This window comes from Podarcis pityusensis (genome assembly GCF_964106645.2).
Source record: "Podarcis pityusensis genome assembly, chromosome: 16".
Lineage (NCBI taxonomy): Eukaryota > Metazoa > Chordata > Lepidosauria > Squamata > Lacertidae > Podarcis > Podarcis pityusensis.
Window position 1 is genome coordinate 1575909 of NC_138041.1, and position 17199 is coordinate 1593107.

General features: G+C 42.0%; 1 protein-coding gene across 1 annotated transcript; it reads left to right on the top strand.

The window, feature by feature from the left end:
- Nucleotides 1-302: 302 nt before the first annotated feature.
- On the top strand, nucleotides 303-8491 carry LOC308464795 (vomeronasal type-2 receptor 26-like; the record flags this gene model as incomplete). Its single annotated transcript, XM_080984385.1, has 6 exons — nucleotides 303-517; nucleotides 3037-3328; nucleotides 3628-4068; nucleotides 5916-6143; nucleotides 6404-6530; nucleotides 7590-8491. 6 exons carry the CDS (start codon nucleotides 303-305, stop codon nucleotides 8489-8491), a joined length of 2205 nt encoding a protein of 734 aa, XP_080840511.1.
- Nucleotides 8492-17199: the final 8708 nt, after the last annotated feature.

The following is a 17199-nucleotide window of genomic DNA, read 5'->3' on the forward strand; positions in this document are numbered from 1 at the left end:
GCCTGGAAGGATTTTATATTACCCCACTGTAAAATTGCCAGCTACAGGTAGGGGGATTGGAGAGAGGCAAGGCTTGAGATCTAACAGGTCAAGAGTCAGATTATTGTCTTGCAATTGATGTGAAGGGACATTCACCCTCTCGATGATAAATGCAAGGTAGATACGAGATACAGGTCCCTAAAAGTGTATTTTCGAAAGAGACCGGCAGCAGAGCTAATTTGTTCAATCCAAGCTAGCAATAATAACTATACCCTAGAGCATCAGAAAGAAATCTCAGTTCAGAGCTTCCTATGGCCATCAGGATGAGGTTTGAGATGTTGTTCCTGCTGTTGCTACCACATACGGCTTGCAAAGTAGAAAATTTCAACTGCACTGGGAATGATCCAGTACATATTCCGCATGAATGGTACCAGTCAAGTGAAATCCACATTGGAGGAATAATGTCTCATATCTACTTCCTTTTAACTGATGTCGATTTCCTGAAACACCCTTTGGAGGAGGAGATTGGTGTCCAACTGTAAGAAATTATTTTTCCCACACACCATAAAAGTGACCTTTGCTTTTATTTTGGTGTTTATATCCTTTTAGAATCACCAAAGGTTGGTTTATATTGAACAGTATCAACTGTTGTGACTGAGTGAATGTTCCTAAGGACCAGAAGACATTAACTAGATATATCATTGTTCTAAAAACCCATTTGAATCATTAAAATATTTTGAGATGATTTCACTCAGCTGAGGTGATAGGCTTGCTTGCTGAGGCTTCCCATTTAAGCAAAGAAGCAGCATGTGTTTTTTTCTTATTGGCTTGTTACTCTCTCTTTTTAAAATTTATACAAAACAGGTCAATGATCAACAATGTGCTGCTTTTTAAGAGATCTCCATTTTTCCCCACCTGGAAATATCTCAGTAAATATATGAAGTTAAAGAAGTGCTTTAAAAATCAGTCTGTAACTTTTGTTAACTTCTTCTATCAGTTTTTGTCTGGACAAACATACATTGAATTGCCACAACCCTTCCCTTTACTGAAATTGCTGGTGGAGAAGAAGAGCATAGCTGCTGATTGGCTGCAACAACTTGAGTTTATGGTGCCCTTCAGGACCACTTGAGTGTGAGGCTGATGTTTGTGTCAGCTTTCCAGGGCAGGCGCACCCATGAGGCAAGGTGAGGTAACTTCCTCAGATGGAAGATTCCACAGTGGCAGAAGATCCTGATGTAGATATTTATTCCCCACTTGTTCCTGGTGCAGATCTTCACTCATCCCTTCTTCCCTGGCAGGGAAGGTGTGTGTGCCATTTTATGGTTTGCCTCAGATGCCAAAATCTCTTGAGCCAGCTCTGTCACTACCAGTGCTGATTGCTTATTTATCAGGAGCTGGGATTGAGTGGGTGGAAGTAGTATTATAGCTCCCCACCCCCCGCAGGTGACAGCCTGCTCTGAACTGACCCTTTCTCAGGTGAAAGATGGGAGAAATGTATTGAATGGTCCAGCAACTGTGGGGCAATGAACCCATTAGAGCTTCAGGGATGTGGAGTTGGTCTTATATGTATATGCTTGGTAGCCATTTTTTGTAAGTTCTAATATTGTTCAGTATGTGTTGTTTATTTATGACTGCTTTGGTTACAAAGATAATGTATAAATATATAAATTTTAAAAATAAAAAAATTGTCCAGTAACACCTTAGAGACCAATTAAGTTTGTTCTTGGCATGAGCTTTCATGTGCATGCACACTTCTTCAGATACACTGAAACAGAAGTCACCAGACCCTTATGTATGGTGAGAGGGTGGTGAGGGGTATTACTCAGAAGGGTGGTGGGAATGGGTGATTGGCTGAAGTACTACTGTACCTGTTTTGTTATTTTGCATATTTCTTGTAGGACTGATGTCCAAAAGGATCGAATTTGGTGGCAATCCCACCACATCTGTAGGTATGTTCCTGTAGTGGTGCAACCTCCCCTGCATTTAGGTGAAGTTCCTGGCTGTGTCAGCACCTGCTTCCGAGGTGTTAGGTACCATCTATGAAGTAGTTGCAAAGTGAGTTTCCTTCTTTTGGCTGAGATGGCCTTAAAGGGTGGTTTAGACCACAGTTTAGATCATTTGGTAGGGTTTATTTCGTAACGTATATCATGTTCCCATTGGTCTTTAATTTTGGTGAGGGATCTTGGAGTTATCTTTTGTATAGTGTGGATACGATCCCCTTGCTGTGTTCCTCTGTTGTCAGGAGAAGTTTTTCAAAGGTTGTCAGAGGCCTAATGGCTGCTGCTATGATTGGTGGATTATTTAAGAAGCCATGTAGTTGTTGTTGGGTCAGCTAGGGTATTTGAGTGTCTGCTAGTTTGTCTTGTATTTCTTGTGTTGGTATGGGTTTTTCATTTTTGTAGAAGTCTGTTAGGCGGTGTAAGCCTCTGGCTTGCCATATTTTTGTTTGGAAGCTTTGGGCTACATGGTGGAATAGTGGGTAATTTTTTAAAAAAACAAAACACTTCAAGATCTTCAGAGGGTAAGTGTTCTATTAAAATAAATAATAAAGAAAGCAATCCAGTAAAAGTGAGCCAATGTGAATTTCATTTTCTGTCCAACAAAATGTATTTACCGCAACCATCTTCTGGGAATTGTAGCTTTTCCTTTTCACTGGACAGCTAAATTATCTTAAAACCAGAATGGAACCCTATTTTAATGTACTGAATCATAGAATCATAGAATCATAGAATCATAGAGTTGGAAGAGACCACAAGGGCCATCGAGTCCAACCCCCTGCCGAGCAGGAAACACCATCAGAGCACTCCTGACATATGGTTGTCAAGCCTCTGCTTAAAGACCTCCAAAGAAGGAGACTCCACCACACTCCTTGGCAGCAAATTCCACTGTCAAACAGCTCTTACTGTCAGGAAGTTCTTCCTAATGTTTAGGTGGAATCTTCTTTCTTGTAGTTTGGATCCATTGCTCCGTGTCCGCTTCTCTGGAGCAGCAGAAAACAACCTTTCTCCCTCCTCTGTTGATTTTTCTCCTAAGAAAAGCTTGTAAATCTGTTTCCAGGATGGTGCCAAAATTCTACCAGCACATCCTGGCCTTGGCATTTGCTGTACATGAGATCAACGAGAATTCCAATATCTTGCCCAATGTCACTCTTGGGTTCCACATCTATGATAGCTACTATGATGCAAGGATGACCTACCGCACCACACTGGATCTTATTTTCAAATTCCATCAGTTTTTCCCCAACTACAAATGTGACACCCAGGCACATCTAATGGGCGTCGTTGGTGGACTTAGATCTGATACATCCTCACAGATGGCAGATATTTTAGGACTTTACAAGATTCCACAGGTAGGATCAATGTGTTGCATTCATAGGGGATAATAAAATCTTCTTCTTTTCCTGGAAGGGGTCTAAGGGCACACCCATACTTTTGTTTGTGCCTCAATTTCTTGGCAGAGGACTGTGACTTCCAGGAACAGATCCAATTAAATGATATCGTCCAGGTTTTAGATCTGGTGTTGGGATGGATATTGTCTTGCTTCTTTGGACCAGTAGTTTGCTGTGGAAAAGAGGCAGAGGGAAAATACAACCTGGCTCATTCTTCAGGATGCTATTACAGTTAAAATCTGTTTCTTTCTTTGTTCTAGTTTTCATATGGCTCATTTCAACCAGCAATGAATGATCAAGTAGCTTTCCCTTCCTTTTACCGCATGGTCCCCAATGAAGCCCTCCAGTACCAAGGAATTGTTGAGCTACTAGTACATTTTAGATGGAAATGGGTTGGGCTGATGACTTTTGATGATGCTGGCGGAGAACATTTCTTGCAGGTCATGGAAGCAATCCTTTCCAAGAATGGAATCTGTTCAGCCTTCACAAATAAAGTTCCAATTTATATGAGAATATTGGAAATGGGTGAAATGAATAAATACATTATGAAGAGCGTGCCAGTTTTCAAGAACAGCAAAGCCAATGTGATTGTTCTATATGGAGAAACTGCAAATATTAGATGGTTGGCAGCCATTATCTTGGGGGTAAAGAAGTCTCTAGCAGTTGAGTCTCAGTACAATGAGACTGCATCTTTTGGGAAAGTATGGATTACAACAGCCCAGATTGATTTTGCACTCTTTATATTACAAAAAACCTGGGATATCCAAATGTTCCATGGTGCTATTTCCTTCACAATTCCTTCAAAGGAGGTTCAAGGATTCCAAAAATATATTCAAACTTTAAAACCTACTCAAGCCAAAGGAGATGGTTTTATCAAAGATTTCTGGGAACAAGCATTTGACTGCTTTGTTCCAAGTTCTGATGGCTTCACAGATATTGATGGAGCATGTAGTGGTGGTGAGAAGCTGGAGAGCCTTCCTGGACAATTTTTTCAATTAAGCATGACAGGTCACAGCTACAGTATCTATAATGCTGTCTATGCTGTGGCACATGCTTTACAGATCATGCGTTCATACAGATTAAATTACAGACAAATGGAAAATGGAGGCAAGCTGCATCCTTGGAAAGTGGAACCCTGGAAGGTAATGCCTCTGAAATCCATTTAGAACATGTGTCTAAACCCTTGGTCCCGCTCATCAATTTCAATCCTCCCTAGAAATATTTAGGATAGGTTTTTGTTTTGTTTTTTTATAAAAAAAAATATCTATTTTCAGGGAGAGAGGAGTTTTGGGGGAGGGTGATCAAAGATTTTGCCACTTTTGGTGAAGTGACATGGGTTCACATGTTGCACCTCACACTTGGTACCATAAGTGAGATGCTGTCCCTTACCATAACCCTTTAACTGAAAAACAGTTGCATACTGTGATGAATATGAGTTACTCGTGCGTAAACTGGTGCCTCTCTAGGCTAATTTGCCTTGTTAAACCTTTCTGACTGCACAGCCCTTTCTAATCATGACTGTCTCAGTCACTAGCAGAATCCGTCAGTGGGCGTTTCTTGAATCTCTTCCAACATAAGAGTTGTTTGACACCCAGTCTCCTCCGCCTCTCACTGCGCGGGAGCCTTCTGCGCAGGGAGGGCATAGGTAGCGGAGGACCTGTCCCCTCCTCACTGAGTTCCAGTGAAGAGTCCGTGAGCCCTCTCTCCGATTTCCCCATCTGCCCACTTTTGTTCCTGGTGTTGCGCTTAAATGCTTCCCCCTCCACTGAGTTGCTTCTCCCCCTGCTGCTGGGTCCTTCTCCAGCATCATCTAGGAGCCTCCCCTTCGCCTCCCGCTCTGATGTCAGTTCCCTGACACATACATATAACTGATTGGTGGAACAATGTGGTATGAAATACAGAATAGAACACTTTTTATCATGAAAGTTATGTACAACATAGACCCAAACAGCATCAAAAACCTGCTGTCATGGGTTAATGTCTGTATCCATTCATTCCTGGAAGGAACCCAATGTAGACTTCCAGTTTCAAGTTTGACTGCAGCCAGCAGCAGAGTTAGCAGCTCCTTCTAAGCAACTGTGAAATTTAGATCACTTTTAACAGCCAAGTGCAGGGCTATAGACCGGCTTGTTATTGAAGAAATATTCATGAATATAGTCAATGTTGTTCATTTTTCACACTCCCACCACACTTGAAGGAAAGTGTCCTTGTGACTGCAAGCTCTCATACAGTGGCGGGGTGTCCCAGAGTAATGTTTTTGAAAATAATCAATGTCTTGGTATTTTCTCATGCCAGTGTGGTGTTGTGGTTAAGAGCGGTGGACTTGTAATCTGGGGAACCGGGTTCACTTCCCCGCTCCTCCACATGCAGCTGCTGGGTGACCTTGGGCCAGTCACACTTCTCTGAAGTCTCTCAGCCTCATTCAGCTCACAGAGTGTTTTTTGTGGGGGAGGAAGGGAAAGGAGATTGTTAGTCACTTTGAGACTCCTTAGGGTAGTGATAAAGCGGGATATCAAATCCAAGCCTTTCTTCTTCTCTCCTCATCCAGAGTCATTCATTGTTTAAAGACATTCTATTCAACAACACTGCTGGTGATGAAATTATGTTTAATGAACACAGAGAAATAGTAGCTGGATTTGACATTACCAGCTTGGTCACTTTCCCAAATAACTCTTATGTCAAAGTCAAAGTGGGAAGGCTGGATCCTCAGGCTCCCCCTGGTGAAGTGCTCACTATTAATGAAGAGAGACTTGAATGGCACAGAGAATTGTCTCAGGTGTGGAAAATTCTCACTTTATGATAACTTTCATAGTAACTGGATGGCTGAGGTGGCATCAGATTTCCTCCTACATTGTGGTGGAGTAGACCCACCCGCACCTTAAGACTTGGTACAGCATTCCTTACACTGAATTTGCCATTTGTGCAATCACAGATATTAATATTTCATTTCATCAGCCCTTTGTTTATCGCTTATTATTTGGAAGAGAAAGGAAATCCAAACAATTAATGCTAAATCCTTCCTTTGTTCAAGAATAGGTACCTCCATTCTCTTTATGTAATGATCAGTGCTATCCTGGGTACAGCAGGAAAAAAAAGGAGGGAAAGAAATTTTGTTGCTATGTCTGTTCTCCATGTCCAGAAGATATGATTTCGAACCAGGAGGGTAGGAGAAATATTTATAAGAAATACATTTGTCATGAAAAGTATGGATAGTAGTAGAACATATATGTGTAAACAATCACCATTTTTGAGTTCTTCAGATTTAGCTGCTGCCACTTGCAGAATATTCTTGTTTGTGGTTAGAGTAATAATGTCTAGTTTCGGAGGGAGTAAGCAATAGCCTGGAGCATGCAAGAACATTCATTATTAATTAGAAATTGTCAACAAGATAGATTTTATTTATTTCTCTGTACAATTCTTTCAATGAGTTGCATAGCTGTAGAGTATTTATCTTTAACAATCCTTGACCCTGTTTTATGTTTTGTACTCAATTAAATAATTTATTTATTTTTATTTCCACCTTCAAAAAATTGATTAAAAAATTACACACACAAACCCCCAAACTCAACAATAATAATATAACTACCTGCAAAGAAACTTAGCAGGTAAACACAGTGAGCTTCCAAATCTTCACACCATGCATAATCCAAATACTCTAGTGTCCTTCTTCCCATGTCTTTTTTTCTTTGAAGTTAAAAGCTGCAATTGTAACATTCCTCAAAAAGGAGTTGTTCCAACCCTCTGAACATTTTGCTTGCCCCTTTCAGAAACTTTTCCAGCACCACATTAGTATTCCAAGAGTGGTCACTCTATAGATTTATATAATGACGCTAACTGGTTTCCCCCCAATAATTTCCCTAACACTCCTTAACACACAGCTGCCATATACTAGGTTAGATTCTTCATCAAGCTATCCTCCACAATTTAAAGATCTCACTACTAGTCAATAACCACCAGATCCGACTGAATTTCTGAATATGTGAAATTAGGATTTTTGCTGCAGTTTACACCTTCTAATGCTGGATTTCATTTGCCATTTTGATGTCCATTCACCCAAAAGATTTATTTTCTCACTTCAGTGCTGGATAAAGGTCACTGGTGGACAATGCTGAATCCAGAAGATTTAAACACAGGATTTAGGTGGATTTTTAGAAAAGTGGCGCTTATAAGAGAGAACAATTATGGACATCTTTACCGTATGCATATTATATTTCTCTTACAGACATGGATTACTGTATCAGATGCCCTGAATATCACTTCCCTAATAATCGTAGAGATCACTGCATCCCCAAGATTCAAAGTTTTCTTTCTTTTGAAGATACTTTGGGCATTACTTTGACTTCCCTGGCTCTTCTCTTTGCCCTGATCACAGCTCTGGTGCTGGCAGTCTTCATCAAGCAGCGGGACACTCCCATCGTCAAAGCCAACAATCGGAGCCTCACCTACCTTCTCCTTGCCTCTCTCCTCCTTTGCTTCCTCTGCGCTTTGCTATTCATCGGACAACCCAAGAAAATCACCTGCCTCCTCAGACAAACAGCTTTTGGCATCATCTTTTCGATTGCTGTCTCTTCCGTTTTGGCTAAGACTATTACAGTGGTTGTGGCTTTCATGGCCTCCAAGCCAGGAAACATTTTCCGGAAATGGGTGGGGAAAAGATTGGCACATTCTGTCGTATTGTGTTGCTCCCTTGTTCAAGTCACCATTTGTGCTCTTTGGCTGGGTTTTTCTCCCCCATTCCCAGATTTGGACAGTCACTCAGTGTATGGAGAAATCATAACTGAATGTAATGAAGGGTCAGTCACCATGTTCTACTGTGTCCTGGGTTATATGGGCTTTCTAGCCACTGTCAGCTTCACGGTGGCTTTCCTTGCTAGGAAGCTGCCAGACAGTTTCAATGAAGCCAAGTTCATCACTTTCAGCATGTTGGTCTTCTGCAGTGTGTGGCTGTCCTTTGTTCCAACTTATCTGAGCACCAAGGGGAAATACATGGTAGCCGTGGAGGTCTTCTCCATCCTGTCATCTGGCTCAGGTTTACTGAGCTGCATCTTTACTCCTAAGTGCTACATTATTGTTTTTAGGCCTGATCTGAACAAAAAGGAGCAGCTAATAAGGAGAAAACATTAACGTTTCAAATATTCAAGCTATTTCCTTCATTTCTATTTTTGTTTCCTCTAAAATATCAGATAAACTCATATGTAGCTTTATACAAAGCATGATTCTGTGCTATCCTGTTGAAACCTTTGATCTCCTCTCTGCATCAAAGAAAGGAGGAGTTGAAATGGTGATTTAAAATGTTTACCATGTCACAAAATTTTCCTTACGTCAAAACACTTGTAGGGTGGAGTTTATTGTACCTTTATTGAGATTATTAAGTGGTGTAGAATGTTAAAAAAACCCTATATCACTGGGGGAAATTTATAACTAATAATAAAACTGCATATAAAAACAGATCTGTAATTGTATCCTTTTTCATGTGATCTATGCTAAACACCTCATGACAGAGCTAGCAGAGATACATTCTCACTTAATCATTAGACTTCCAGAGTTCAACTCTGTGCTCGGTTTGTAGGGCATGAGACTTATAACCTCAGGGTCATGGATTCAACCCCACTTTGGGCATAAGATCCCTGCATTGCAGTGGTTGGACTAGCTGATCCTCGTGGTCTTTTCCAACTTTATGATTCTATGATTCTGTGGGAACAAGATTTCCTACAGATAAGACAGGGTTTCATCTTATGGATCAGGGAAAGCCTGCACAAAATCACAGGGTTGTTGTTGTGGTGGTGTGTTCTTTACAGGACTTCATTTTCATACCCCTAAACACCCTAACAGAGACAAGAAGAAGAAGAAGAAGAAGAAGAAGAAGAAGAAGAAGAAGAAGAGGAGGAGGAGGAGGAGGAGTAGTAGTTTGGATTTGATATCCTGCTTTATCACTACCCTAAAGAGTCTCAAAGCCGCTAACATTCTCCTTTCCCTTCCTCCCCCACAACAAACACTCTGTGAGGTGAGTGAGGCTGAGGGACTTCAGAGAAGTGTGACTGGTCCAAGGTCACCCAGCAGCTGCATATGGAGAAGCAGGGAAGCAAACCCTGTTCACCAGATTACGAGTCCACTGTTCTTAACCACTATACCACACTGGCTCTATATAGAGCATATAGACAATATAAGGACAGAAAAACCTTATGACTATTAAAATACAGTGGTTTTTTTTGCTGCTCATAGATCTGCATTGCTGTGCTACAGAGACATGACTGAAAACTTAGTGTGATAGAAGCACAAGGTTTTACGACTGATACTGGTCTGGCCTAGGCTGAGTGTTTCGATGTAGAGATTAAAATAAAAGCCAACAGCAAAACCACAAGTATAGTTGACTAGGAAGTTGAAGTTCAGTTTTATCAGGGTATAATTTTACTCTTGAAGGATCACATTGCTGTACAGATTGATAGTCAAATGACCTCCCAGGAATCAAAAGGTTTGTGTCTCTTTTGTGGGAAATATATGCCAGTGTAGCAAGGCACCCCCCCCCTACTCTTCTGTCCTCCCCAATTCTAAGAATAAGAGACATGACAACCAATGTTTTTGTGAAATCAGACCGCAACTTTATTAACAACAGATGTAAGAAGTTTGCCCTAAGCAGGAAGGGCTGGAGAGACGGAAAGTTCCTGGGCTTATTCCAATCTCTCTCTCTTCCTTGCCTCCCTCCCCCTCAGTCACCTCCTCCACATCTTCTGCTCCCAGGTTTCCCCCTCCAACAATAAAGTCCCATTTACTACAAGGGAATGCACCATTTCAACCTATGTTTAATAGGAAGTTAATTACTTTGAGTTCAACATGATTCCCCTACAGGTGTGATTAGGTTTACATTGAAAATAGACTTGAATCGTAAATTTGATTCAAAGAGCTGGCTTGAGACTATTTGGGCTTAAAATTCTTTACTTTTTTCTTCATAAGCTGTTCTTTGTTGTTCAGTTCTGGTCTTATCAAAATGATGTAACATTTTGGGGAAAAGATGCAACCCAGTAGCCCCAAGCTGGAGGCTAAGATAGAGAAGATCTCCACGGCCACCATGTACTTCCCCTTGGTGCTCAGGTAGGTTGGAATAAAAGACAACCAAACACTGCAGAACACCATCATGCTGAAGGTGATGAACTTGGCTTCATTAAAGCTGTCAGGCAACTTCCTGGCTAGGAAGGCCACAGCAAAGCTGACAATGGCCAGGAAGCCCATAAAGCCCAGGACTAAGTAGAACATGATAGTGGAACCTTCATTACACTCCAGTATAATTTCTTTAGTCATGGAGTGCATGTCCATATCTGGGAATGGAGGAGAAGTTACCAGCCACACTGTGCAAATGGTGGCTTGAATAAAGGAGAAGCATAGAACAATGGAGCTGGCCAGATCTTTCCCCATCCATGTCCTCATATTGGATCCTGGCTTGGTGGCCATGAAAGCGAGAATCACAATGACAGTTTTGGCCAAGATGCAAGAAATTGACACTGAGAAGATGATGCCAAATGCAGCTTGTCTAAGGAGGCAGGTCAGCCTTCCAGGTTGGCCAATAAATAGCAAAGCACAAAGGAAAGAGAGAATGAGGGAGATGAGGAGAGTGTAGGTGAGATTCCGGTTGTTGGCTTTGACGATGGGAGTGTTTCGGTGCTTAACAAATATCCAAAGCACCCAAACTGTGGAGGAAGAAAAAGTGAGGGCAGAAATGGCAATGCTGTAGCCTAAAGATTCTTCATAGGACAAGAAAGTTATATATTTTGGAATGCAAAAAGTTTTGTTATTATTTGGATAATGATCTTTTTGACACTGAAAGCAGTCATCCATGTCTGAAAAAGAAAAGTAAAACAAAGCCAGTGAATGTTCTTCTGTCTCTTCAGGCCTAGCATACAAATGATGACATTTGTTTCATAATTAGAGTTGATTTCCTAACATGCAGTGTCTACTTACAGATGTAAGCTAAAAATATGTAGGGGACTGGTCATGAATGCACTGGTCCCATCTCCCATATCCCTGTGCATGTTGACCATGCCCACTCACTGTTACATCATATATTGAAACAGCAAAGGGGTATTCCAGGTGCATTTGACTCCATGTGCTTCAGTGGTGTAGCAGGGGTTGCCAACACCCGGGGCAGCATGGAGGGGGAGGGAGGGAAATGGAGTACACATGCACATTCAACTACCTTGGGCTTTTGAACACCTGTAATGTGTATGTATATAGACTGACTGTAAATACAATTCCTAAACACAATAAGGATCTCCCAAAAAATAATTAAACCACCAGGAAGACCCAAATATGTAAAATGTATATTCTCCTTGCTGTAACAATATAGCATACATAAATAGATAACCAAAAATAAGTCCACTTTGACTTTAGGCCTTATAAAGTCTGCATGCAGTTTAGAAAGATTCTTACCAGCACATCCAGACATTGTTATATGTAATCATCATTATATACTCTTTATAATCACCACGAACAGAAACACACACAGAGAGAGATGGCTGATATGAGCATTTTGGTCAACCTTACTACACACACAAATAATTCCCAAATTATGGGTATCCATTTTTGTATGTCATCCCTGGCCATTCTGAAACAACCATATTTTCTGTATGGCCTCTAATAATTTTCCCACTTTGAATGAATTTTTAGACCTGAGTGAAATGAATTTCTAATACAAATGTATGCCCAAATACTTGACATATTCCATAAAAAAACAACCCATTTCTTACCTGTATGGTTTGATACCTTTCCTTCTGGACATGGAAGACAATCATAACAACAAGGTGGCTTTCCTTCTTTCTTCTTTCTACTGTAACCCAAAGAGCATTTGTCATTGCATAGAGAAAGAGGTTGCGCCTGTTGATAAATGAAAGAGGGGCTTGTTTTAACAGTTACGGGAAAATAGTGTTTTGAAAGCTTTGCGATGTTTTCTTAAGAAATGGGTGACTGAAGAAGAAGGGGTTGCAATTTATTTGTGCCTACCAATATATTTTGTGAAAAATTAGTCTAGTGACTGCTGGCTGGACAGAGTTTCGAAAGCTACTGTGGTAAGTTTATCAATGAAATTCCTCAAATAACCCCTTTCCTAGATTCCGTAAGTCCCCAACATTTTCACAATTTGAGAATGTGGTCATACATCTTGTTTGGGGGGTGGGAGGAATAGCACTAAGTGATGCAGCTAAATAAGCAAGTGGGTGAGGAATGTGGGGGGGGGTTGCTTTTCCAGCTTCACTTTTAGAGCACTTGACATGTAGAATTTGGCAGCATCACTGGACTAGGCAATGAACTGTTTTTGCTTTGTTTTGAGAGGTTTTTTAAATGCAGAAATTAAGTGCATAGATGTAGAAGTGTGTACAGGCCCTAGCCACTGGTGGACAAAGGTGGGGGCAGGCGGGGGGCGGCCGCCACGGGTTCCATCCAGGGGGTGACATCGCGGCTCCCCTGCTCTCCAGGATGCTCACCGCACAGCCCCCCTGATACTCGCTGTAGCATTCACACACGCTATCCACCACCCCCACCAGTCCTCCAACTCCAGAAAGACCTGGTAGGGAGAGTGATAGGGACGTGAAAGGGCTTGCGGAAAACGAGTCAAACAGTAGTATGCTGCTGCCACCATCTCCTATTCAGGATCAGTCCCCCAAAAGGAATCCAGGAGGAGGATCACCTTTCAGTATTTACCAGACTGCCCCACTCTATGTCACTTTACCGTGACACAGCCAGAAATCCAACAGGTACTCTGGTAGGCGTCTGAGCGGATTAGGCACTGGTTCAGCTTCCCCGGTAAAAGGCACAGAATACAAGAAAGCAAAAGTCCTTTTCCAAATTTATTAAAAAAGGATCATTTCAGAAAATAAAAGCATGCACATTTCTTACAGGTTTCAAACAGGAAATAAAAACATTATAGAATATCACTGACTAGGCACATACTCACAGCAGGAACAGAAATACAAACCTTAGCAATTCAAAAGAGTGTCTCGGCTGGTCCCGCCCCCCCCCCCCCCCCGGGCCCAGGGCAGGCTGCTCTGCGTAGCAAAGGCTTTGCATGACAAGATGGTAAGCCTGGCAAGATGGTCTGCGATTTGCAACTTACTTTCTTGAAGTTTTATCCCTTAGGATCCCGGGGGGGGGGGGGGACACAACTTAGGAGCCAATCAGTTCTTTAGATTAATTAGCAATTCACCAATGGTTACATGGGGGAACAATAACTCGGGCTTGTTAGGAGAAGTCTATTTATTCATAAGGACCTTGAGAATCAAAGCGTCCTCCTCTCATTCCCAGAGACACACCAGATTCCTTTTAGTTGTAAATTTATCCTGATAGCCTTTTCATACTGAATCTACATCCGAGACCCCAGGTATCAAAACTACAAATCAAATAGAAGTTCTCTCCCTGCAGATGAAGGAGATAACCCGGTTCACACTTCTAAAGACAGAAAGTCTGCAATTAAACCCAGATACACATTCCCAGCTTTCTACAGTTTTTTGGCTCTCCCAGAATGCTCTTCTTCTGCATGAGCCAAAGTTTTATTCTACTAAGATTTCCCAATATCACTACACGTGCCATGCCCCCTGGGACGCGTGTCAGCCATGCCCCTGGATGTACGTCCCTCCCAGTGTTGTAGCAGGTAGCGTCGCCACGGGCCCTACCTGGTTAAATCTGTCAGGCCATATGATGATACCATCTGAAATGGCGAACACTTTGTCTGTGGGAGCATTAGGGTCTATCTTTCCCACCTTTACTCTAACGAAAGACTGGTTGGGGAAAGTAACCCAGTTGATAATATCAAGTCCACCTAACAATTCCCCATTTTGGTCAAAGGAAATCGTATCCCTGGCACTGTTGTTAAATGTAGCACTTCTCAGAAAGTGGACCATCTAAACAGAGGGGAGAAACACATTTGCTCCGTAAAAATGCCGATGATCAAATTAGAGGCAATATAGAAGAGCAAATAAAAGAGGTGCTGTCATTGTAGATTTGTTCCCTGATCCAATCATTGGGCTTATGTAAGGATGAACTAATAAAAAGGTTAAGACTTGGAGGGGAAGAGGAGGGTATTTACTCATTGTCTGCTTATCCTCTTCTGCGCTAAACCAAAACTCTTCATTTGTATGTCTCCATTCATTTACCCCAGGGTTTCCCAAACTTGGGTCTCCAGCTGTTGTTGGATTACAACTCCCATCATCCCTGGCTAGCAGGACCAGTGGTCAGGTATGATAGGAACTGTAGTTCAAAAACAGCTGGAGACCCAAGTTTGGGAAACCCTGATTTACCCTACACTGACTCTCCCAACTGTGTGAACATTCCAACAAGCTCTACCTCCAAAACCTCCACTTATTAGGCAAAATTATAGTGCGGGAGCTGTGGACATACAGTCAAATATCATTTGGAAAACTTTCATGATCAGGGCTCCCAGTTGCACAGAGAAGCCTTCACCTGTAAAGCTTCATATATCTTCAAAGAATAGAGAGGTGTCTGGGGTATGAAGCCAATAGCAACAATCACTTGTGGTGGTGATGAGGCCAATGCACATAGTAAAGGTAAAGGTAAAGGGACCCCTGACCATTAGGTGCAGTTGTGACCGACTCTGGGGTTGCAGCACTCATCTCGCTTTATTGGCCAAGGGAGCCGGCGTACAGCTTCCGGGTCATGTGGCCAGCATGACTAAGCCACTTCTGGTGAACCAGAGCAGTGCACGGAAATGCCATTTACCTTCCCGTTGGAGCGGTACCTATTTATCTACTTGCACTTTGATGTGCTTTTGAACTGCTAGGTTGGCAGGAGCTGGGACCGAGCAAGAGGAGCTCACCCCGTCGCAGGGATTCAAACCGCTGACCTTCTCATCGGCAAGTCCTAGGCTCTGTGGTTTAACCCACAGCGCCACTCGCGTCCCAATGCACATAGTATCACTCCCCTTTTTCATGTATTCTTTGAATACATGGAGAAAACCATGTCAAGGGAACATGTCAAGGATGCATTCTTAAGAGGAAAAAAATTCAATATGCATATACAATAATAGATGAAAGCTGCCTTTCTTTTTGTAAAACATCCCAGTGACACCCAAGGACAGTTACAGGCACACTTGTAAAGAGTGCATTGGGCATATTTGCTTCCAGGACTCTCGAGACAGACTTGTACAATTAAGGAAGTTAAAGAAAATGAGCAGAATGCTTAAAACAGGCATAGGCAAACTCCGCCCCTCCAGATGTTGTGAGACTACAATTCCCATCATCCCTGACCACTGGTCCTGTTATCTAGGGATGATGGGAATTGTAGTTCCAAAACATCTGGAGGGCCAGAGTTTGCCTATGCCTGGCTTAAAAGGTCCACAGGCCACCTCATATTGGAGCAAATTTTAATTCTAATATAATTATGAAATACAACTTCTGCGTGAGTTTATAATGTCAGATTCTGACGTCATTGAGGAAATTGCAAATTAAGGCAGAGCCAGATTGCCCACCACTAATTTCTAAACAATCAAGGGCAGTTTATTTCTTCACCCATGGATAGGGTGCGATCTATAATAGTTTTAAGTTCAGAACGTTACCTGCCATGGATGTAGATTAAGAAACTTCCATTTTCCTTCATCTGCTCTTGCTCTGTGCTTGAATCTGGATGAATGCATGGCATGCAAAGCATGAGCGATAGCATAGACTGCATTGTGGGCACCGTAGCTGTGGCTAGTCATGCTCATCTCAAAAATAGATGCAGGGAGAGTTTCCAGCCTCTCCTCTCCAGTGCAGATTTCATCAATCTCCTTGTCAACCATGGATATGGGGAAAAAACATTCAAATGCCTTTTCCCAGAAGACCCTGATGAAGCCATCTTCTTTTTCTAAAGCAGGATTTCTCATCTGAAGAAATTTATGGAACCCCAGCACCTCTTTTGAGTGAACAGCAAAGGATAGTGCACCATGCAGGATGTCTACATTCCATCTTCTTTGAAGAGGAAGGGACGTGAAAGCCATCTCAGCTGTCATAAGCCATATTTTACCCTGGGTGTTCACCGATATATCATAAAACTCTAAATACTGAATACAATTTCTAAAAACTATCATAGTATGAGTCTCACCATGGAAGACCACCACATTGGCTTTGCTTCCCATGATGACCCTAAATGTTCCAATCACCTTCTGCAAGGTGTTTTCAATCTCACTGGAAAAATCTGTTCGGGGAAATTTCTCTATGAAGTCAAAGCAGATACCGTTCTGGGAAAACATGGGAAGCATGTTCTCTACAAATATATCTGTACTTGCAACGCTGAAATAAAGCACTCCAATCCATGTCCACCCAAAATGCAGCAGTAATTGGAGAAGACCCTTGTGTTGACTGGATGCACTTGGAAACATCCAGTACTCAAAAGCAGCTTGGGAGTTGCTGTTGGTTTCTGGAGCGGAGCTATAGGTGAGCTAAAGAAAATCAAGAAAAACGAGAAGAGTGGAAAAGGTATTTAAAAATAAAATAAAATTGAAAGATGATTTTGCAACTTTCTTTCTTTTTCCGGCTATGTACACATTAGTGGTTTGAAAAAGCAGCGATGTTCCCAACACCATTGCAAATCCCTGGAACAATGCTGGATCCGGGGCATTGTGCATGTTGCAAAATGGTGATCAGGCTGGCAACTCAGCTGTGTCCAAGAGGCCTCTCTTCCCCACCCCATCCCAATTCCTATGACTGTGTTACTGTGTCTAAGGGACTCTCTCTTAAAAAAAATATATGTTGCTGCAGAGGACTCCACCCCCATGGATTGGCAGTAAAGGTAAAGGGACCCCTGATAATTAAGTCCAGTCGCAAACGACTCTGGGGTTGCGGTACTCATCTCGCTTT